Source organism: Fulvia fulva, chromosome 6, assembly GCF_020509005.1.
Source record: "Fulvia fulva chromosome 6, complete sequence".
Taxonomy (NCBI): domain Eukaryota; kingdom Fungi; phylum Ascomycota; class Dothideomycetes; order Mycosphaerellales; family Mycosphaerellaceae; genus Fulvia; species Fulvia fulva.
Genome location: NC_063017.1, coordinates 3,056,587 through 3,081,217, shown reverse-complemented (window position 1 = coordinate 3,081,217; position 24,631 = coordinate 3,056,587). Strand labels below are relative to the sequence as shown.

General features: G+C 48.3%; 3 protein-coding genes across 3 annotated transcripts; 2 read left to right on the top strand and 1 right to left on the bottom strand.

Annotated features, from left to right (window-relative positions):
* Positions 1 to 298: 298 nt before the first annotated feature.
* On the bottom strand, positions 299 to 1,084 carry CLAFUR5_07189 (uncharacterized protein; the record flags this gene model as incomplete). The annotated part of the gene is made up of 2 exons (XM_047906337.1): positions 299 to 968; positions 1,020 to 1,084. The coding sequence occupies 2 exons, from the start codon at positions 1,082 to 1,084 to the stop codon at positions 299 to 301; spliced, it is 735 nt and encodes a 244-aa protein (XP_047762811.1).
* A 2,412-nt stretch (positions 1,085 to 3,496) lies between these two features.
* On the top strand, positions 3,497 to 4,547 carry CLAFUR5_07188 (uncharacterized protein; the record flags this gene model as incomplete). Its single annotated transcript, XM_047906336.1, is given in 4 exon segments — positions 3,497 to 3,961; positions 3,980 to 4,230; positions 4,283 to 4,406; positions 4,428 to 4,547. 4 exon segments carry the CDS (start codon positions 3,497 to 3,499, stop codon positions 4,545 to 4,547), a joined length of 960 nt encoding a protein of 319 aa, XP_047762810.1.
* A 3-nt stretch (positions 4,548 to 4,550) lies between these two features.
* On the top strand, positions 4,551 to 5,249 carry CLAFUR5_07187 (uncharacterized protein; the record flags this gene model as incomplete). The annotated part of the gene is made up of 3 exons (XM_047906335.1): positions 4,551 to 4,635; positions 4,684 to 4,927; positions 5,003 to 5,249. The coding sequence occupies 3 exons, from the start codon at positions 4,551 to 4,553 to the stop codon at positions 5,247 to 5,249; spliced, it is 576 nt and encodes a 191-aa protein (XP_047762945.1).
* Positions 5,250 to 24,631: the final 19,382 nt, after the last annotated feature.

Here is a 24,631-nt window from a genome sequence, read left to right as displayed (position 1 = left end):
ATAAATAGTCTAGCCGAATGTGAGCGTCCTTCCCATGTCCACTGTAGAGTCAGTCGGGTGAGCTCTCTGCGTGAGAGCCTACTTAGAGTAGTAAAGCTTTCTCCGTGTGAACCTCTTCACCTCGATCCCATCATCTCCACTCGACTTAGTTGTACGCTTCGCATCTCTACGCCAACCGGGCACAATTGAGACAACTTGCAGATGAGCTGGGTACATATGATGCTTTAGTTCGTCTTTCGGATCCCTCGATGAGCCTAACGCTCACCCTCCTACGAGAATTGACCACTGAGGCTTGATCTCAGTACGGGAGGCCGAGGACAACGCACACCACCAACACAGGAACCAGCCTTGAAGTCTTCGTGCCGCCCGAAGCCGCACTGAGCTTCGCCGCGTTCATGCAACCAGATTCTCCCGCAGTCTTGCCGATTTCTGGGCCGGTCAAAAGTATGCTCCTGACGCTGAAGGACAGATTACTGCATACGCCCGCTTCACCTGTGCAATCCCAAGAGTACCAGTTGTCATTCATCAAGTTGTTAGCAGCGCTGTTGCCGGCGCATCCAGGCTCGTCGTAGGCGCGAAGCATGAGGCGGCCGACTAACGAATCATCCTGGGCTTCATCATCGTACAGATGCTGCTGGGTGTAGAACACTTGACTGTAATTGAAGCGTCCTGGTGACCAGCCAACATTGGTGTTGCCGTCCGGGCTTGAGAGTGAATACCTCACGCCGTCCCGCTCGTCACTCGCGTTCGTGGAACTTTGGCCGGGCACAAATGTCTCGTTTGGATGAGTGAAGATATAGTCAAGATCCACGCAGACAAATTGATAGCTTGGCACTGATCGAATGACCACAGTGGCTGAGGAGTTGGCCGCTGCTGCCGGCCACCTGCCACAGTCATTGATGGTCGGGTCTGAGAAGGTTATATTCATGAGCGTGTTGGTGATGTCCGGTTCTGGCAGCGAGCTCAAGCTAGACTTCGGTGAGCTCAATTGCAATGGGCTGCATGGAGTATCTACTCACTTGAGATTGGACTGCGCTTGACAGATGCTGTAAAGCATAGAAAGTACAAAGCCGGTTTTCTGCATCGCGTTCGACAGATGATGGGTACTGGATATCGACAGAGAGACGAGAGTGTTCTGCAACAATTGCTGTGAGTTGCTGTGGTTCGGGAGAGACCAGTGAAATACAGCCAGTGCAGCACGTCGACGAATGTCAACTCAATGCATGACGGCCCCGGCACCTGATGCACATTGGCTCATGAGCCAATCCTTCGAGCTCTCGTCCTGCCAAGGAAGGACAGTCACATTCGCTAGTCTACTAGAGCTTGAAGTCCTGAAAAGGGTACATTGTCTCTTATACTGTAGCGGCACATGGAGAACAAGCGAATCGAGTCTGCTTAAGCATTAGTCTAAGGTACGGGCGAGATTATTGCTTGCTCTATACCACGCTGGGACATGTAGCCTGGCAACCATGCAGAAGTGGCACTCTTGGCGTAGCAACAATGCGCTGCCAAAAACAATCTCCGTCACGGCTCTATTTGGTCGTTACCCAATGATTGGCATCAACAGGATCGATCACTGCTTGGCAGAATACGTCCAGAGGAGAAGCCGGTTCCCGTATATGCGCGTGACACCATGTAACTTCTCTTCTGTGCACACGGCCGGGTCCGAATGTCCATCCCTCGTGAGTCCGCACGTCACCAACATTCCTTCCATCGGCCAATTGGTGGAACAAATAACATATGAACACCATAGCGGCATTCCCGCCGTTGGATATGGTCAAGGTGGCCACCAAAATGAATGCCGAGATGCGGATAATGCTGGGGCAGGTGTCTTTCTGGTCTTAAGCTCCAGAGGATGGCGTTGATCGTCCTCTTGGCGCCAGTCACTTCACCGCGACGAGCAGAAGCATGAATCTTTACAACACGCGCATCGGGTCTCGATATGACGAAAGATTTGACCGCCCCGGGAGTCGATGGCCGCTTGATGTACCCGTCATAACAATGAAGACGAGGCGCTAGGATCGGAGAGCTGTTCGGAGCAGAGACTCCGAAGAGAGTGAATGCACGTGGACTTGCACGTGACTTGGAGTTGGGCGTGGGTACGCCACACCGGTAGTCAAAACCATACGTCCTGTCGGTCCGAGCCTGTTGATCCTGCTGCCTTCGGCGCAACAAGCACCACCTCTCCAACTGCCTCCAGAGCCCATTTGTGTCGACCACGGTTGCAATGATCGCCGTTTCTCAAGCTTCGAAAACTACAGACGACATGAGGGAAAAGAGGCCAGACAAGTCGATTGCTTGCATGTTCTGCAATGCCCAGTTTACACGGAAGAGTAACTTGATGCAACACCTCACCCGCATGCGATGCAAGGCTGCACGTCAGCTGCACTGGACAGCTACACATTATCAAGCAGGCAGCGAGGTGTTTGAGGTGGAAAGGCAAGGTAGAGCATATGCTTGATATTCTCGAGATTCTTCCTGGCGTGAGGAAAGGTCAGTGGTCTGTGAAGCGTAAGAGTGGAAGGTGTGTGGTCACAGAATGGCAGCAGTCGTTATGCAGGAGCATGGACAAGTATCCTGTAGTCGCTTTTAGACATGTCGAGCCACCGTTGTAGCACATGTGCCAGAGCGACCCGGAAGTGTAGAGGAGCAGCCTCAAAGAGCAAGAGACACCCAAAACGATACCTCAGAGATGAGTTGTAGGAGAGAGCATATCATACTAATGGTGCTTTTGTATACGTCAAAAAGAAGTTTGCTGCAGTTCCTCATAGACAGCACGAACGGGCAGGTTGGATTAAAGAAGCTCCGTAGGGCAAGGCCGGCAAAAGCTTTGCCCGAAATGCAAAAAGAAGAAATGACCATATCATGTTGGACACACGGCGCTATCTCGACTGTTAGTAAAGATGATCGTGGCGATGAACTCGATCTGTGATAACTCACAATCGAACGCCGGACCACCTCTAGCTTAGCCATTCTACGTTGTAGAAGAATGCTAAAGAGGTATTATACCACTAAACGATACCTCATGAGCATTGTATACCATTTTATACGATTCTTGCTCGCTCTATCGAAGCCGCAGACGTGGGAAATGGGTTCTCGTATCGTGCGGACTGGACGAGAGGTGTACAGACTCGACAAAATGGCTGCCTATGTCCCGGAGCTCGCCAAGCACGCTAACCTGTTACGGCGGGACGTATCCGGGCGCACGCAGACCACTTCCGTATATCAGTATCCGGAATCCCAATCCCTGACTTTGCCTACTAACTTGTGCTCTGCACAACTACTGTCGCTCACGTTCAACTCACCAAGCGCTAAAACTATGCGGTCTGCATTCAGTGGCCACAAGCCTTTAGGAGGCACAGCGGAATGTCGAATCAGGCCGAAGTGCAGACGGCACCGCCTGTTATCTAGTCGTGTCCCTCCACGCTGCCTAGTCGTTGCCCGTACTCTTTCTCCTATTCAACACGTCACCCGCAACTGGCTCGCATGTCAAGAGATGGAAGCCATCGCGGAAACTGATCTTGACGAGATCCGTCGACTACAGCAAGCAGGGGCCACTGCTCCTTATATCGTGCCGCTGGGAGAGCACTGCAGTACGCCCTACCTGAAAACGTTGGCCACGATGCGGCGCGCTTGGATCGCGTACCACGAAGCACTCAAGACTCCCAGCTTCCAGGCCGAGGATCCTTTCGCGACAATGCCTACCGAATCCGGCCTACAGGCATTTCTCCTCTACATAGTAATGACGCGGAAAGGCAAGACTGGCGGTAGGCTGTGCACATCAACGTTGAAGAAGTATCTCATCAACTTCAGCAAACTTCGTCACTCTCGGCTCGGCAAAACGTCGGATCGGGCCATTTGCAAGAGGATAACGGGATACATCAACCACCATCTGGTAAAGAGAGGCGCGTCGCAAGACAGTATGCCCAGGCCTCCTGCCACTGCCCCCGTGATAATCGATGTACTCTATTACCTCTAGGCTTGCGATGAGCATGAGTTCGAGCATCCACGGGCCCGGCTGCAGCTATCGCTCGCGATTCTGATCCTGATGTACTTCGGCGTGCGCCCGGGGGAGATTGTAGAAGCTTCTTGCCATCCGGGTAGTAATGAAGGCATTCTCTACAAGGGTCTGTCCATTCTGGTTCTGAACAATGTCGACGGACGGCGCCGCTTAGTGGTCGAAGTCTTGCTGCGCAATCGGAAGGGTGTTCGTAGCAAGCGTATCAAAGAGTATACGCGCTCTAAACCCCTTGCAGCGCACAGCTACTAACTTTGCAGCTAGTCTTAGCATGTTTCTCCTCGAAGACTTCGAGCGGCCCGAGATGTGTCCTGTGGCGCAAGTATTGGCTTTGGCTATTGCTGACCATGCCCTCGATAGCATCGACACTCTGGACGACTTGAAGGCGGTCTGTGCGCCCGCGTGCTAGAGAACCACCTGGATTCGGATTCGGGAGAGTGCAAAGGAGGTCCCGGTCCTTCGTCGTTTAGTAGGGCCACGGCAGGCAGTTTCCGACAACAGGATACTCAAAGCTGGCAGCCTGGCCTAGGGAATGTTAGCACTGGGGAGACGAGCCTCGTATCGCGACCGCTTTGTACCCTATTCTATCCGTCGAGGACACGGCAACCTGCTCGATCGTAAGTAGTGTAAGGATCCGTTGCTGCTAGGGCTGACATGTTCGCAAGGCTATGCTACCGCCGCTGTCCGTCAAAAGAGGATAGGGCATCAAAACGACAGCACATTCCAACACTACCTCTCGTCATCTTCTACCGTCGACGGCCAGTCGATGGTTTTAGGCCGAGACATAGAGCAAGATGTGCTTGACCGTCTAGCATCGATAGCGACTAAGGTCGACTTCAACGCCCCTAAACCTCACGGAGCATCTCTCGTCGATGTAGGGCGCCGCAATAAGAAGACGGAACTCAATTTGTTCCAAAGCGTGCACTAAGAATACTTTGACTCAGATAAGGCTTTCCAGTCGAGCATCGCCTAACCATCGTCTAGAGACAGCGTAACAGCCAGCACAGTACTCGTGCGCCCGCCACCAAGCCGGCAGTTCCGCGTATACCTCCAGTGGGACAGCCATCGATTCCGCCTAATCGATGTGTTCTGGGAAAATGCCACGAACAGCAGCCTCGAGACCAGGATGGCACCGCTCCTCGCGATCGCAAACACTAATCGTTCGACGTGGAGATACCCGAACACCGCCGAGGGTGCCGAGTGCGAATGCGGCCACCGGCCGAAGCGGTGAGCTACCTCGTCGCCGTACGTGCGACAGCGATACTAATAGGGACAGGGCTTCCGACATGTTGTCCGACAACCGCCACCGCCTCGCGTGTTATATAGGCAGGCGATCCGTGCGGCAAAGCGAGCAGATGCTGTCCGATTTACGAGCGGCGTATGACTCTTGTCCGTGGTGTCCTGCACTATTGAGCAGCTTCGGACTGGACCGTGCCGCGAAGCACTTTACAAGGCATCTGTCTCGCGACAGTCAGCGCTGCCCGCGCGCAGACTACGAATCAATCATCCTATCAGGGGAACTGGAACAACATATCTTGCGCAACCACGCTATCCCGACGCTCGGCACATTGCTAGAAATTCGCTATTGTTATGAGTGCCGTTACTTTTGCAACAACACTCTCGAATAGGATCAGCACTACGGCCAGCACCTCACAGAGATGGACATGTTCTGTGGCCAGATTATCAGACGATCCGTCATTGTTATAGCCGCCCGTTGTCCGTTCTGTCTCGGGCAGGAGTCGCTCCCGTATGGTGCCAGGACATGCTAATTCCCGCGACTTGGCTCGCTGCGTGAACATCTCGCGCAGCACCTACGGGACACTCGGAGTTGGCCTCTGGAATGTCCACACCCAATCTGCGAGCATCAAATCACTTCAGTGGCCGACTTCTGGGACCACTGTCAAGAGTCGTATAGCATACTGCGTCCCCTGACGGATAGCGCCGATCGAACTACGACGGGACGATCAACGAAGAAGCGCAAGCGCACGTCCATGACGGCGACGCTAATTGCGGCTGTAGGAACGCCCAATCATTCTCCTAGGGAAACGGACGCTGAAGGTAGCAATGCTCCTACGCGCAACGCACCACAGGGAAGATGTACATCTCACAGGACGATTAGGCCGAGACCACGCATGAGGTCTCTTGACACGGAGGTCATCAGCGACGCCGACGATACGGACGCTTCTGGTGGTTCCGTCGACAGCCAAGTCTCAATTGGACGTCTGTGCAGTAAGCGTATCGGCAAAGTAGCCGTAGGTGGCTATTGGTGACTGGTAGTTGTCGGATGGGTACTGTGGACCTCAATTGGCTGTTGGTATGATGGTGTCAAGTAGCCTGAGGCTGTTGGGTCTCAATGACTAGCCATATACTGTAGCGATGGCGAGGTGCGGCGAAAATACATTCCATCTCAACATGATCTTCGGAAGATCCTTTGAGGCTACGTCGAACGGTACGCCGCTATACTACCTTACCAACGTTTGTGTAGGGGCATCGCGAGACATGTGTAAGTCACCGTTGGGAAATCACAACGCAGCGAATGCGAAGACGTGCCAACGTTTGCAAGCGCTGCGTGGCATCGCTCGGATATCACGCAGGACTGCTAACATATCGGTCTCCTCGAAGGATGGTCCAGGAGATGTCGGATTGCTGCTAATCCGTTTTTGTTGATTTTGTTGTGTGTGTGTGTTGGGAGGGGGGGGGACTCACTTCGTTGTTGGAACAAAGGGGTTACGCGCCTGGTCCAGTAGCGCAGAAGTGGTTCCACACCCCTTCAGCTTGGCTTTTGCGCGCGGCCTCTGCGTGGACCGAGGAATGCGGGTTAGGAAAAGGCGCGAGACAGTCGTAAGGGGGGCGTACTACTACGAGGTCGTCTGAGTGCGCAGTCACTAGTACTCCTAGCGAGGTCAAAAAGCGTAGGAGCAGTCGACTGGATTGTGTCGAGCTGCCGATCCATCTTGGCAAGACCGCTCGATCTACGAAACCCGGGTGTGGCATTCGTGGAGGCTGTGGAGCTCCTCGTCCGATGTGCTCATCGCTGCTGCTCTCTCCACTTTGTACTACCTACGGTTTACAGCGCCGGTAGTGTATAAACCCCGATTCTAGGATACGGGAACTCGGATCGAGGCTTAGTAGGCGTTCGGTGCAGCACGCTACGGACAATTAATTATTCTAGTAGCTAAGGATAGAATGACCGAGTAGAGCTTTCGTATCTACTAGAGCTAGATACGACTGCATTACTTTGTAAGGATACCGTTTACTATCGCACCGGCCCCGTCTTAAAAGAGCATAATAGCTAGTCGCCTCCCTCGCTATAGCTCCTTATCTATATCTCCGTGGCTTAAAAGCAAGCAAATATCGATAGCTACGCTAGCCGAGCTGTTCTATTGCTTATAGCGAGACAAGCGGATTGTCGGCGTGTACTACGCGCCTAGTAAGCGTAAACAATTAGACCGTTAGAGAAGAGACTAGGTTAAGTAACGTAATCGCCTATTAGCTTCGATCAAGTGACCCTAACGCTATATACCTAGGTTCTATATAGAGGTAGTCGAGCTACTAGTACCCTAAGGGCTAAACCCCTACGGGCGACCTCCTAGTCTTAACTAAATCGAAGGATTCCTCCTTTAAAACACTTAGCGTAAAAAGGGCTTACTATCCGACAAGATTACTATAAAGACCCTAAAGAGTAATTAGGATTACCTACGGCGTAATATCGAGGCCTATACTAGCTATAAATATACGAAAGAAGACTTAGTAGAGGTAGACTTAGTAAGTTAATATAAACGACTCTCCGTAGCCGTTCTAACTCTCGAAACTCTAAGGTAATCGTATATAACCTCAGATAGAGTAAAGGACTCTCTATAGCCGTAATAGCGCGTCTTATAGCTAATACTAGCGTAGTTACGGACCTACTACAATTCCTATAGCTCTATAATAAGTATAAATACTCGCGGTATTAGATACGTATATAACTAGCGCTCGGTATCTTATTTCTTTAGTATATAGGTCTACGTACCGGCGAGATAATAGAGAGTAATAGGTTCTCTTAGGCGAGCTAGGGCCTACTATAGAAGGACTTTACTATATCTCTCTACCTAGAGTAGTATAGTATTACGAGGTTTACTACTCGTATTAGTCTCTATAATCGTAAAGGATATAGATCTTAGGATAATAAAATATAAGCGGCCGTTAAGGGACTATAGCGTTATACTAACGTAGCTTATAGAGAGATCGCTATTCTAAACGAAGACCCTACGAAACGGTAGCGTTACCCTTTAATACTACTCCTTACTTTAGTGATTAAAGACTACGTTATAGAAGGTATCGATAAGGCGCTCGACTTAGATACCCTACGGTTTAATTCTAGATAATATACGTAGTGTCTTTAGATCCGCCCGGAAGTACGTAATATTCTAATCTTTTGACGAGCTATAGCTTCTAGAAGCCGCTATACGTCGGCTACGAAGATCCTACCTATAGAAACATTTAATCTATAACTTAAAGAGCTCGGGTATTGTACTAGCTACGTATAGGACTTAATACCCTACGTATTCCGCTAGAGCTTTAATAATACGCTAGATAGTAAGTTTGCTAGGTCTAGTTTATATCGATATATAGTACTTAATATAACCTAGAGAGTCTTATCCCTACCGAGAGTAACCGCTATATAGCGTATAAAAACGACGTAACTTTCTACTACTACCTTTATCGTAGCGCCCCCTATAATATATAGGGTTAGTCGAACGGACGCGAGCCCGACAAAACGACGATTAATATCTAGCGCTTAATACGAGCTAAGGTAGATAGAGCGGCGGCCGGTTATTTCGGCTCGTCGATAACCGATCCTCGATACTAAAGTAGCGACTAGTATAGATAAAGTACGGCGTACGAGTATACTATACTACGAGCGAGGTACTTTACTAAGCCGCTAGATAACTTCGTAGATACCTAGACTTATATTCTAATCTAGAAGTTCTTACCTCGCGATAGTTACTCTTATATATTCCGTACTAGTCTATAGTACGATAGTCTACGAGCCTAGCTTATAGATATATTTACCAATAGCTTAGTTACTACGTCTATTAGCGCGCCTATAGCTACCCTTATAATACTACTATAGCCTAGGCCTTAGTTCTATCCTAATACGCGTCTAGTTAATAGTTAATATCTATACGGGTATTAAGTCCTCGACCTAGTAGTAGCGAGTATAGAGTATAGACTTTACTTACTATCCTATCGCCTACTAGCTAATAGTATATAGTTCTACTATACCTATTACTTATATTTTAGTAAGTCGTCCTAGGAAGCTTATTACGCCCGGCATTTAGATACTTTAGATCTCTTCTACGAACGTATAATACGTCGTAGGATCCTCCTTTAAGTAGTAATATATCTGTTCTATCTCGGGAAAGAAGATATACTAGTAGCTAAGTATTTCTATTAATAGTATTACGAGATAGCCCTTTTTACGAACTGCCTCGTAATATAGTATCGTCGGCCGTACGCCCGCGCGCTAGCGGCCGCTAGTACCCGCTAGCTCGATTCGCGACTTTATCTTCTCGCGCTTCTCGCGCTCTCTTAGATAGCTTACGTAACTATATATATCTTTGCCCGACCCTATTATAGTACTCTCGCCCGTAATAGTTAGTTACGCCTTCTTACGAGTAGAGAGCTAACCTCTACGTATAATACCGAGACCGCCCGAGATAGTACGATAGTACTAGACCGTACGATCAATTTGTAATAATAGAGAACGCTAACGAGGCCTCTCGACGCCCTCCTCTACGACCTTTAAGTATACGACCTACCGCCGCTACTTAGCGATAGTAGTACCTATATCGTACGCCCTCTATCTTAGCCGAGTTACTAACCGGAGACCCTTAGAACCTAGAACTTTAGAACTAGCTCAACTCGATCCTTAGCGATAGTATATATCCGGACCGCGTAAGTAGGATATATTATAAGTAAGGAAATAGAACAGGTAGGGACATACCGCCGTTCGGTATAGGTAGGTCTACTCTCTCTTATCTTTATATACCTAATTTACAAATTTCTATAACTAATAATACGCCTTAGTCTTTAATACGATACGAGGGTAGTAGGGTAGAGAATAAGAAGCTAGTATAACTAGATATCGAATACACTCGTCTCTTGTCTTACGAGGACGATAGTAAAGGCATCGACTTTATATAGTTTATTAATAGTATAGCGCCTCCTCGTATAGACTAGATCGACTTCGACGATATAGACTTCGAGTACGATCTAATAAACTATAAGGTTGCCGATACTAAAGTATTTAAGAGGGTAGTCACCTTACGGCCTAATACTATATATCTTAAGGGTAAGAGTACTATAGATAGGTACGCCTACTAGAAGGTTATACTCGACTACTTCCGAGCCTAGGTACGACGCTATCGCGAGGAACGCGATCAAGTCGATACTAAACTCGCGAAGCTCTAAGAAGAATATAATGTCGTCTTCAAAGACCGATAGGATATAGCGACCGAGCGAGATAAGATATAAGCCGATACTATAATATAGATAGATAGATTTGTTATTCCCCTGTTCTAGGACCCTATTCGGCCTATATAGGTATATATCTATTGTTATATATAAAGGAAAACCCGAATAGGTAAAAACCCTTCCCGTCCCGACCTCTTCTTATCTAGATTAGCTTTCCCCCTAAACGTGCGTAGTCTATGTTACTACCCCGTTAGCCCCCGCTCCTAGCCGGTCTTCTCGCGCTACGTCGTACCCTCTCTTCCTATACTACTCCTACTAGGCGGTACTGTTCTAGCTAGCCCTTCTCTAGTATCTAGTTCGTAATACGCCGTAGGTCCTTAACGTTATTAAGAAGTACCCTAATCGTCCGGTTCCTCGCCTTTACTATCTACTCCCCCCTTCCTAGCGACTACCTTAGATAGACGAGGAGTACGTACCGTATATTCTAGGAGCAATAGCCGTAGGGGTAGCTAGTATTTATATATCCTAGAACCTTCCTCTATAATAGGTACCCCTAGAGGCCGATATATTTACTTCGTAGTTAGGTTGCTATACTACTCTATACCCTCGTAAGGCGGTAATACTATAATATATTAGACATCCTAGGAAGATACTAAGGCCCGTTTCTAGATACTATAAATAGCCTTAGACGACGCCGTAACTAAGGAATACTATAAGAAGATTACCGATAAGCTAGTAGGCTATATTAATACTACTAGGACGATAATATATTGCTAGATAATTATTTAAGGGGCTATATACCTACGGAGCTATCGTTATACGACGACGAAGTCGCCTATTCTACTACCGAAGGTAACTGTCTTCGAGGCTATATCCTACTATTAGGGTGGACAGCTTGAAGTTTTCTTCACCCTGTTTCTTTAGCTCTAAACGCCGCGGAGGTACCTAGCTACATTAGGTAGCTCCTAGGTAATAGTAGCCTAGGCTACGGTATAGACGGCGCCTACGGCTCTATAGGCGAAGCTCCCCTAAGACAACTAGTAGCAACTTATAGAGGACGTAAAAAGTATAGAAACTAACGATTAGCTCCTATACCGGTCTCTATAGGTAATGATTACTTAGCTATATACGGCGCTTATACTGTCGTATTACCGAGGGCAACAAGAAATAAGGACGACGTCCTATACGATTAGTAAGGCTACCTAGAATCAATACCCTTATAGCTAGGCATCGGTCGCGGCATCGGTACTAGGCCCCCGCCTAACGTACGATATAGTCACGATCCGTATTATAGTAAAGGAAGACTAGGCCGAAGTTACGAAGCTATTAAACAAGGAGCTCGCCTAACGAATTAACTAACTAGGGGTGGTCGTAGTGAATTAACAGTCTAACGGTACTCTATAGATCTATACTAGCTCTACTACTGCTAGGAGGTACCTAGAGGTATAGCTATAGTAGGCATCCAAGGTTACGGTATTAGCGAAGGTCTTAACGAAGCAATTTACGATCCTAGTCTACGACATACCTAAGGAGTTCGACCTAACTAACTAAGGTCACCTACGTACTCTCTAAGAGGACAACCCGGTCACTCTTAACTCTCTAATCTAGAAGGCGACTTGGCTCTATAGGAAATGGCTAGAAGGCAAGAAGGCCTCGGCGCTAATAGTATAGCTATAAGACGCGAAAGCGGCGGATCTAGCGATAGAACAAGGCCTGATCTAGCAATATAGCCTTAAGATAGTAGAAAAGTACTCCTTACTCTTTCGTGTCCTCTAATGCTTTAAATGCTAATAGTATAGACACTAAACCTATACGTGTATAAACAAGTAGGCCTACTCGAACTATATAGGAGACTATATGTCTAGGGACTATATATCGGCTATAAGACGGTACGCGAACTGTCCGGGGCACTACCTATCGTATAGCGCGGAATGCCTATAGCGGAAACTAGCGAAAAACAAGGTAATCATAAACAGAACCGTCGCCCTAAGATTCTACGGCGCCCTTAGCTAGCGGGACAACCTAAGGAATAGTTAGCTACGAAATCCGCGGTCAAGTACTACCCGAAGCTTATCTACTACCGCCTTATAAGGGTATAGAGTAGTATAGCAACCTAACTACGAAGCGAACACATCGGCCTCTAGGGGTACCTATTATAGAGGAAGGTTCTAGGATACACGAATACTAGCTACCCCTACGGCTATTGCTCCTAGAACGTACGGTACGTACTCCTCGTCTGTCCGAGGTAGTCGCTAGGAAGGGGGGAGTGGATAGTAAAGGCGAGGAACCGGACGATTAGGGCACTTCTTAATAACGCTAAGGACCTAAGGCGTATTACGAACTAGATACTAGAGAAGGGCTAGCTAGAACAGTACCGCCTAGTAGGAGTAGTATAGGAAGAGAGGGCACGACGTAGCGCGAGAAGACCGACTAGGAGCGGGGGCTAATAGGGTAGTGATATAGACTACGCACGTTTAGGGGGAAAGCTAATCTAGATAAGGAGTAGTCGGGGGCGGGAAGGGCTTTTACCTATTCGGGTTTCCCTTTGTATATAACAATAGATATATACCTATATAGGCCGGATAGAGTCCTAGAATAGGGGAATGACAAATCTATCTATCTATTAATACTACTAATAGCTATCTCGAGTAAGTAGAGGACGAAGTCGACTAACTTAAGGCAAAGATTATATATTAGGACACTAAGATCTCGTAAATTAAGACATAAGCCCGGCTTACCGCCTTACTAAGCGAGCGAGACCGCCCGCTCACTTTCCTTAAGTAGTTACGACCCTAGTAATAGTCGTAGTAGTAGAAATAGTAGACTACTAGTCTAGAAGGATTCCTATAAGCCGGTACCCGTTGTTCTTAGACTCTAGTAGGTAGCGGCTATTAGGCCCGTACCTATAACCGTACTACCCGCGCTAGTTCTCTCGTACCCTTAGTAGCCCGTACTAATAATACTATAATATTCGCCGCCTAAACCGACTAACGTTTTCCCTATCCTAAAGAGTTCGATAACTTAGGCGAGCTCTCCTATATCGACTAGAAAGAAAGCTATAAGGACTCTATTACGATACGATATACTATATAAATACCTTAACCTACGGCCCTAAGCCCCCTTCTAGACTAGCTAGAACTTAGCTAGAATATTGCCTGACTTAGATTATAAGCTATACTAGTAATTTACTATAGACCTACTATATACCCTTAACGTATATAGCTCGCGTAATATATAGAATACTTATAAGACCTTACGCTATAGCCTAAACGGCCGCCCGCTAGTCCTCCTGAAAAGGAAAAGGCGAAATAGAGACATAGACTCTAGACTAGAAGCCTAGCTAGCGAGTATTAAGTAACTTGTAAGGGAAACCTACGCCTACTAAAAATAGACATAAAATACACTACTACTAAGCTAGTAATAGTATAGCAAGTAATAATAGCTAAACTAGTAATAGCTATAGTAACCGCAACTATAAATATAGAGCAAGCCACCCCTCCGGGTTAACTAAACCTCTATATAGAAGGACCTCTATAAAGAGGCTTAAGAGATACTCGAAGTAGATAAGCGCCTAGCTAGGGTATATAAGAACACGATCGCCTAACTTCTCGGAGCCCTTAAGGTACTTGAATACTAGATCCCGAGAGCAATCTAGTAGATAATATAGAAAGCTACTACCTAGTATACTCCTATATAGGCAAACGTAGTAGCTAACTCCCCTAACCTATAGACCTAAAGGACAAACAACGCTATTAGGGTATACGTTACGGACCCGGAGGAGAAGCGAGAGCTAGAGGGCCTAATAAGCAAGGAGCTAGTAGATAGAATTAGCTAGAAGGAGATAGTAGGAGCTAAAATCGAGCCTAGAGGAGTAATACGCCTCTTTATAGTATAGGAGACAGACCGATAAAAGCTCGAGACCCTTAAGGACTAGATAGTTAAGGTAGCGAGGTCGGTAAAGGTCTCTTACTAGTAGTTCACGGTAATAGCCTATAGGGTACTAAGGACCTTTAGGGTAGAGAACGACCTCGCCCTACTCTAGATATAGAACTAGAACACCTTACCGGGAGTACGCTTTACTAAAGTAGCGTAGCTAAACAAGAACGTCGAAGCTACTAAGACGTACTCCTCTCTAATCGTCTAGATAGCTACCGCGGAATAAGCGAACTAGGTCCTAGAAGGAGGACTATTCTAGTAATATAAACGCCTCGATACGGAGATATATAAGAGTAGCTACAGAGTGCTCTAATGCTTTAACTACTAATAATACGGCCATATCGCGCTAAAGTATACCGAGAAGACTCCTAAGTACCTATACTACGTAGGACCGTATTAGGGGAAATAATACCTACGGGAGGAATCAAGGTACGCGTACTACGGCCGTAAATATCCGGTATACTCGAACTAATGCCCTATAAGGATAGTAGCGCAAGAAAAGACCCGCTAGGCTAGGATAATAACTCCGGCGAGGTACTCTATACTAACGCTCGGTAATTCCTAGTATAGAGGATTTAAGGCCGTAAAGAGGAAAAGGATAGACGAAGTAATACAAAATATATAGTAGAGTACTTACCCGCCGCCGGGATGCCTAAGGGGGCTATAGAGGGCGGCAAATAAAGCTAGATAGATACGAATCTTCGGGCACCCCCTAACGACCGAACGCTAACTAATCTAATAGGATAGCGCGATAAACGAAGGAGCTATATAGCTAACGAGCACCCTAATAGACCTTATCCTAGCTAGTCCGTAATACTAACATAAGCTAACCTTACTATTATATAGTATAACGTTAATAAAAGTAAGGATAAGGTTCAACTCTACTTCCTCTAGGAACTCGACGACTAAAGGTATTATATCGTAGCGATATAAGAGCTATAGCTAAACCTATATACTCGAAGACCTACTACCTATACCGACCTACGGTACTATATAGCTATCGAGGGAGGCATAGGCTATACCCTAAGGACATATATATACGTTAGTAAAGTATTACGTACGGACGCCTAGAAGGTAATCTCGTACCCGGAAGGGAGTTAAGGAGACATTACGACTATCTAAATCACTACGAGTTAAGGACCTTTCAAGATATATAACGTCTATAACCCTCCTCCTTAGGGAAAAACGAGTAGAGACCTCGGTATACTAGTACGACTTGACTAGGTACTCGACTAAGGGGATATAAACTATATCCTCCTAGGCGACTTTAACCTCTACTACCTAACGTAGGGTCTAGAATTCACCCCCCTTACGTATATCTAGGTAGTAAGCTCCTAGAGATTACGGAAAGTAGGGATAGAGCTCGTAACCCTAAAGGGTATAGAGACGTAGAAGATAAGAACAAGCGCGAGTACTATCGACCTATACTTTCTATCGAGGGACGTAGTAATAAGGCTAGTAAAGTATAGACCTAACCTTGACCTAGAGGTAGGGTTAGACTACATCCCTATCTAGATAACGATAGCGACGGGGATAGAAGAGGAGCTTCGGGGTAAAAGGCGCCTTAACTAGAAAAAAGCTCCCTAGGAGGAGATCCGGAATCTACTTAAATAGTACCTAAATGACACTAGTATCGGGGAGACGGAAGCCGAGCTTAATAGTACGGTAGAATAGATAACAACGACGATATAGTAGGCGGCCGAGGAATATATACTAGAACTAAGGCCCTCGAAGTACTAGAAGCCCTTCTAGACCCTAGAGTACTTAGCTAAAGTCAAGGACATAAGGAGGGCAAGGCGAAAATAGACAAAGGAGTAAAGCTAAGAAGCGTAGGACGAGTACTAGGAAGCAAGTTAGGCAAAGAAGGCCTAAATACGACGAGACAAGCAATAAGACTAGAGGGTAACTATAGGTCTTATAATAGAGAACCCGGAGTAGATATAGCGGCTTATAAAGTAGGTAAGGGCCGGAGACGGGAATAGGACACTACACTTCCCCCTAATCTAGGATACGATAGGCATAATATAGATAACGCCGGAAGGGAAGGCGAAGGCGTTTGCCGACTACTTCTTTACGATATAGTTAACGGCCGACCTAACGGATATAGAGGAAACGATCTACCCGGAGCTACTCGATATATACTAGATAGTAGGCGAGGAGGAGATAAAGGAGATTATAGGAAAGCTAAAGGGCCGTAAGGCCCCGGGACCCGACGGTATCCTAAACCTCCTCCTTAAAGAATATAAAGAAGAAGTCGCCCTATACCTCGCCGAACTATTTACGGCTTACCTACGTAAGGGGTGCTACCTACGGCCGTTTAGGCGGTCCCTTATAGTCGTCCTAAAAAGCTATAGAAGGAAGACTATATAAAGCTAAAGGTCGACGACGAGAATCACCTGTACGTGGTGTCGGCTACGAACCTCTCGTCTAGCTACGAGAGAGCCAAGTATTCTCACGCTGGAGCGTCGTGGGCGCGACGGGCGCGTAGCGTAGGCGAAGCCGCGGCGAACAGAGGACTACCAGCAAAACGGGTATGAAAACCATCCGACGAGCGTGTACTCGTGTCGGGAGCGAGTCCCTCTTCTTTCTACGTGTAAGAAGGGCGCGGAACCGTGGCCTATACGCTCGACAGGACACCTCTGGTATGAGTGCAGAATTTTCACCTCCGGAGACCGCAAACCGAGCGGGCTGAGCGACGAACATTGGACGAGCGGACTACAGAACAACAACTGAGCGGACTATGCAACGGCGTCGAGCGGACTACGAAACAATCTGGTGTTTGCCAGCGGGCAATGCGGTGGGTAGGTGGACACGCGACGAAGCCTGTAAGGGCCTGTTGAACACCCGGTATGGGAACGAGGGTTTTGCCTGAGGCACTGCCTGTCCCGCTACACAACGCACCTAGTCTGACATGGTAGATTGCGACGAGGAAAAGACGATAGCCTGAGCAAGGAAAAGACGGCTGTTAGGACGGGGAAAAGACGTACAATGCAAGTGGATTAGTTCTGTGATCGGGGAGGATCGAGGGCAGGGTGATAAGGAACTTCATATTGGTTAGTAGGTGGAAACGCAAGGAGTACGCTGCCCGGCGTGGTGTGTGCCCCGAGCAAACCTGCGAGGCATGGACGGCCGCTTTCTAGAGATAGGCTGCGGTAACGCGAAGGGCGTCAAAACCTGGGGCGTGGTGTACACTGGCAGCGACGGCTGACACTGTCTGTACAGCCCGAGAGGACGGATGCGCATGTCGGTCAATAGAGAGCACTAAAGGGCTTAGGCCTATGGAGGTGGATATTGGCTTAAGGAGCAAACAGGGAGGGAGGGCGTAGAGGGAAGCTTTTGCTCCGGGCTAACCTCTCGAAACGAGGCTACACGGTGGTGCTAGATGAGTGGGAAAGCGCGGTTAAGACTTGTCACCTTATCTCGTAGCTAGCTTGCTAAATACGATTCCTTCCTTGCAGCGATCGACACTAACAGCAATGGAGCTAATTACGGAGCAAATCCAGACCCTCTGGCACTACGGCAGGAACCGAGCGGCGTCCTTACTATCCCTCGACATCGCAGGGGCCTTCGACAACGTCTCACACCAAAGGCTAATACATATCCTACAGCAGAAAGGCATCCCCCAGTGGGCAACGTCGTTCGTCTTCTCCTTTCTCCAGGAACGGACGACATACCTAGTCCTAGGAAGGTACACGTCCGACCCGGTGAAGGCAGAGACTGGAATACCTCAGGGATCTACTCTCTCCCCTATCCTGTTTCTAATATTTATGTCGGATCTAATCCCCCTACTCACCTCTCCGCAAACCTCAGCATCGGGGTTCGTAGACGATACAAACATCCTAGCCTGGTCAGACTCGACAGAAGAGAACTGTCGCCTCCTTGAAGATAGGCACAAGAAATGCGAGGAGTGGGCAAAGAAGCATGGTGCCCGGTTCGCCCCTGAAAAGTACCAACTTATACACTTCAGTAAAGCGAGAACACACCATAATATGAAGGCGGCGGTAAGAATCCAAGGCTACGAGACCAAGCCATCAGCGGAGCTACGAGTACTAGGGATCTGGCTCGACCCGAAGCTAAGCTGGAATGTACAGATTAAGAAAGCCCAGAGTCGAGCGCAAGTCAATGAAGCCTCGATAAAGAGGCTTACGGCATCTACATGGGGAGCAACATTCGACAAGGCAAGAGTAATGTATAAGGCGATCGTCAGACCAGCTATGTTGTACGGGGCACAGATTTGGGGAACAGGAGGCGCAGGCAAGCCGATCCCGAAACGGATAGAGCAACCCCTAAACAGGACACAGGCAGGCAACCTACGTAGGGTGCTAGGCGCATACAAGACAACGTCAACAAGCACGGTAGAAATGGAGACAGGAATACCACCAATCGGCCAGTACATCCGGGGAATGAGAATTCAATACGCGGCAAAGACGACAGGTTACCTAGCACAAACCACGATCCAGGAGGCAAAGAATAAGATAGAAAGCCGCTACCGGAGAGGGGCAGGATATAGGACAAGCCAAAAAGAGGATGACCTTACGACCTTTACGGCCGTACAGACAAGCACCGAATGGCTAGCACGAAAGGAGGAGGAGCGTAGGACTCGCCAGGCCGGCGGGAGCAAGGCTAAGACCCAAAACCTAGCGGAACAGATAGCGAGCTGCCTATGGGAGCAGGACTGGAAAAGGAAGCCCCCTAAGACAACAGGCCCGATAGCGCTCCGAGCCTTCCAGAGACACAATTACCAGCTATATAGGGACCTGACAAGGGCCGAAGCAAGCATAGCGATCCAAATCAGGTCCGAACACATTGGATTAAGGGCCTACCTGTTCAGAAGACGCGCACTAGACATCTATAGCCCAGCCTGCCAGTGTGGCTACCCATCGCAAAACCCAGAACATATGCTACTACGATGCCCGCAGTGGGCGAGAGGCAGGGGAAATTGGAGGCACCAAGCGGGAAGGAGAGACTACAAGTCAATTATTAGGGACAAAGGCAACATTCGCCGAATCTCTCGGTGGATACTACAGCAGGGATACCTCCAGCAGTTTAGCCTCGCGAGCGAGACGGAGGAGTGGATAGACAAGAGGCGGAAGCGAGGGGGGTTGCAGATAGGGTAGTCATCAGGGCAGGCCCATGACACTAGCGTACCCCTAACAAGGGAAATTTAAGACGACAACGAGGAGGAAAAGACAGGCGGGAAGGAGGAGGGGTTTTCACCAACACGGTTTCCCCTCTATATATACAAAAACAAGATAGCATAGCTGCATAGGCCAAAGGGCACTACAACAGCTTAATGAAATATCTATCTATCTATCTATATAAAGCTAAAGTCCTATAGGCCGATCGTACTCCTAAATATAATCGGAAAGATACTAGAGAAGGTCGTAGTAAGAATTTTATAGCTCGTCGAGGATAATAACCTACTCCTAGAGATATAGATAGGTAGTAGGAGTAAACGATCTACCCTAACGGCTATAGAGCTTATTACCGACCAGATTTATAGTCTCTAGTACTATAGACGGAACAGGGTTATATTAATATTATCTCTCGATATCTTAGGGACATTTAATAACGTCTCCTACGAGCGACTCCTCTATATCCTACGGTAAAAAGGAATCCCGCGGTAGATAATAAGTTTCGTAAACTCCTTCCTTAAGGAGAGAATAACGTAGATTATCTTTAGGAAGCGTAAGGAGGGTAACCTTATATATATAGAATACGGGATCCCCTAGGGCTTAATACTATCCCCGATCCTCTTCTTAATCTTTATAGCGGACCTAATCCTACTACTTACCTTACTATAGACGTCGGTCTCGGGGTTTGTCGACGATACGAATATCCTAGCCTAGTTAACGACGACTAAAGAAAACTATCGGCTACTTATAGAAAGACACGAGGTATACAAGGAATAGGTACGTCGATACGGCGCCCGTTTCGCCCCGAAAAAGTACTAGCTTATCTACTTTACTAAGGTAAGAACCTACTATAATATATAAGTAACGGTAACTATCTAGGGTTACGTAACGAAACCCTCTCCCGAATTATAAGTCCTAGGAATCTAGTTAGACCCTAAGCTTAGCTAGAACCCCTAGATTAGGAAAGCCTAGAATAGAGCCTAGGTTAACGAGGCTATAATAACTAGACTTATAACGTTAATATAGAGAGCTACGTTTAATAAGGTAAGGATTATATATAAGACGATCGTAAAACTAGTAATACTCTACGGGGCCTAGATATAGGGGATAGGAGGAGTAGGTAAACCGATCCCGAAGCGGATAGAGGGACCCCTAAACCGGACGTAGGCCGCAAACCTTAGACGGATACTAGGAGCCTATAAGATAACGCTAACGAGAGTAGCGGAGGTAGAGATAGGGTCCCCCCTAATTAAATATTATATTAAGGGAATGAGGATCTAATACGCTAGGAAGACGGCGGATTATCTAGTATAATAAGCTATTCGGGACTCTATAGAGAAGATCGCTAAGAGGTACGACCGACTACCTAGCCTTAGGGTACGTTAAAGCTAAAAGCAAGACAACCTATATACGTTTAAAGTCCTTAAGCGAACCTAGGAGTAGCTAGAGAGGAAGGAGGAGGAGGAAAAGGCACGGAGGAAAAAGGGTAATAAGGTAAAGACGTAAAGCCTCGTAGAGTAGGTAGCGGGCTACCTTTAGGAATAGGAATATAAAGAGAATCCCCTACTAAATCGAGGACCCCTAGCCTTACGCCCCTTCTAGAGACATAACTACCTACGCTACCGTAACCTAATAAGGGCCGAAGTAAGTATTGCGATATAGATTAGGTCCAAATATATCGGGTTAAGGGCCTACCTATATAGAAGGAAAGTCCCGGACGTATATAGCCTAGTATACTAGTATAACTACCAGTTATAGACCCCGGAGTATATAATACTACGGTGCCCGTAATAGGTAGAAGCACGAGGCTAGTAGAGAGCTAAGGTAGTAAGACGCGACTACTAGTTAATCGTAACGGATAAGCGAGACGTAAGACGGATAGTATAGTAGATACTATAGTAGGGCTTTCTTAAATAGTTCGCGCTAGCTAGCGGGACGGAGGAGTAGATAGAGAAGAGGCGGGAGGTTAAGGGGTTGTAGATAGGGTAGTTATTAGGATAGGCCTATAATACTAGTGTACCCTTAATAAGGAAAGTATAAAAGAAGGCAAGATTAAGAATATATAGGAGAGGAGAGGGGGTTTTTACTTTATAATACGACTTTTCTCTTTATAACTAGAAGTAGGTAGTATAGCTATATAGACTAATAGGCTCTGTAATAGCATAATGAAATATATATATATATATAGTTCTATACTTTATTATATAGGTGATTACGGAGGGCTAGATTATCGATCGATCTCTGCGCCAAAACACGACACATTCGAAAGCTCTTATCAAGGCCATTCCAACGATATAAAAAGCAGGCCACTGCCCCTAGGACTGAGGGAGTTCTACCCCATTCAATCTGGACAGCTTGAAGCTCTCTTCACCCTGTTTCTTCAGCTCCAAACGCCGCGGAGGTGCCTAGCTACATTAGGCAACTCCTAGGCAATGGCAGCCCAGGCTACGGTACTAACGGCGCCTACGGCCCTACAGGCGAAGCCCCCCCAAGACAACTGGCAGCAACTTATAGAGGACGCAAAAAGCATGGAAACTAACGATCAGCTCCCTTACCGGTCTCTACAGGTAATGATCACTCAGCTACGCACGGCGCTTGTACTGTCGTATCACCGAGGGCAACAAGAAATGAGGACGACGTCCCAGGCGATTAGCAAGGCCACCCGGAATCAACACCCCCATAGCTGGGCATCGGTCGCGGCATCGATACCAGGCCCCCGCCCAACGCACGATGCAGTTACGATCCGCATTGCAGCAAAGGAAGACCAGGCCGAAGTTGCGAAGCTATCGAACAAGGAGCTCGCCCAACGAATTAACCAACCAGGGGTGGTCGCAGTGAACCAACAGTCTAACGGCACTCTACAGATCTATACTAGCTCTGCTACTGCTAGGAGGCACCTAGAGGCACAGCCACAGTGGGCATCTAAGGTTGCGGCATCAGCGAAGGTCTCAACGAAACAATTCACGATCCTAGTCCACGACATGCCTAAGGAGTTTGACCCAACCAACCAGGGTCACCTACGCGCTCTCCAAGAGGACAACCCGGTCACTCTTAACTCTCCAATCCAGAAGGCGACTTGGCTCCATAGGAAATGGCCAGAAGGCAAGAAGGCCTCGGCGCTAATAGTATGGCTACAAGACGCGAAAGCGGCGGATCTAGCGATAGAACAAGGCCTGGTCTGGCAATACAGCCTCAAGACAGTAGAAAAGCACTCCTCATCCTTTCGTGTCCTCCAATGCTTCAAATGCCAACAGTATGGACACCAAACCTACACGTGCACAAACAAGCAGGCCTGCTCGAACTGTGCAGGAGACCATATGTCTAGGGACTGTACATCGACTACGAGACGGTGCGCGAACTGTCCGGGGCACCACCCATCGTATAGTGCGGAATGCCCACAGCGGAAACTAGCGAAAAACAAGGCAATCACAAACAGAACCGTCGCCCCAAGATTCTACGGCGACCGTGAGGCTAGCCCACACCGGAACCAACTAGCGGCGGTCGGGCACAAGCGCCCTAGGGCCGAGAACGATGTAAAGGATGCGCAGCCTAGGGCGTACGGGAGGCCACGTGCTCTGCTAGCTGCGGCGAGGGAATCTAACCAGGCCCGGCTCCCCTTTAGTACACAGCCGATAGGCGTAGACCAGGACGCACAGGGCAGTAGGACACAGGACGATACAGAGGAAATGATTGTCGATGCCGATGACTAGCCTCGACACGCTTAACATCATCCAGTATAACGTCAACCATAGCAAGGATATAGTCCAGAACCATTTCCTACACGAGGCGGACCCGCGCGTCCACCACGTCCTTGCAATCCAGGAGCCATGGATTAACCCGCACCATAAGAGACCAACGACCTGCAAGTCACCAGGCTACACGACATGCCTACGAGGCGACGGCAGACCCCGCACGTGCTTCTATGTCAGCAAGGACATACTAGAATCCGACTGGGAGGTAGTGTACTACGCAGACGAAGAAGGCGGGGGCGATATTACCTCCCTCCACGTGGGTAGCACCTGGATACACAACCTATACATGCAACCGCCAGCCTCGAGGTCTAGCCGCGACCTAGGGGTCTGCAGACACCTAGACAGTGCGCTCAAGAGACAAGGGTGCCACATCGTAGTAGGAGACTTCAACATACACCACCCTTCCTGGGAAAGCCTTATGCAGCCGCACCCTATAGCCGACGAAGTACTCGACTTGATGGCGAGCAACGCAATTGCCCTCAATACCCCGAAGGACCTGGGCACCTGGAAGAGAGGGGGACTCCAAGGCACGATCGACCTCTCCTGGATCTCAGATAGCCACTACCACACGGTAACCTACTGTGGGATCGAACATGAACTCGAGGCGTCGTCAGACCACATGCCAGTCAGGACCTCTATTGCGACACAGATACAACGCACACCAGCGAGAACCCCTAAGCCAAACTGGGGAAAGGCCCACTGGGCCAACATCCAGGCGTACCTCGATGACTCCAAGAGGCTAGTCCAGATCGCGCAGCAGCAATACAACAGTAAAGACGAGATAGACGAAGCAGTCCAGGGGTTGACAGACGAAATAAGAAAAGCGACCTCACTTCACGTTCCGCTTGCCCAACCAACGACATGGTCCAAACCATACTGGACGCCGGAGTGCACTGCGGTAGTAAGAGAAGCAAGGAGAGCCCGCCGGGTGTGGACGAGCAGCCATAGCGAGGAGGCCTGGAACGTATACAGGGAGGCATGCCAACAGAAGAAAGCCATAATACGGAGGGAGAAAGCAGTCGGCTGGAGGGCCACAGTGGAAGAAATCGCCGGCAAGCCAGAGAGGATGTGGAAGCTAGCGAAATGGGCCCGACAGGACCCTACACAGGGCCCCTCCTTCTCTATCCCAGCGCTACAATCGCCTAGTGGCCCGGTTAGCGACCCCGAGGCCAAGGCGCGTCTACTGGCTAGCAAGTTCTTCCCACCCCCAGTCGAGGCTGATCTAAGCGACATAAACAGCTCTACTCCCCTAGCCCCTAGCATCGCGGTCCAACAGGAGGTGTCCGAGGGAGAAGTTACCGCTGTGCTGAGGAAGTTGCCGGCGAAGAAAG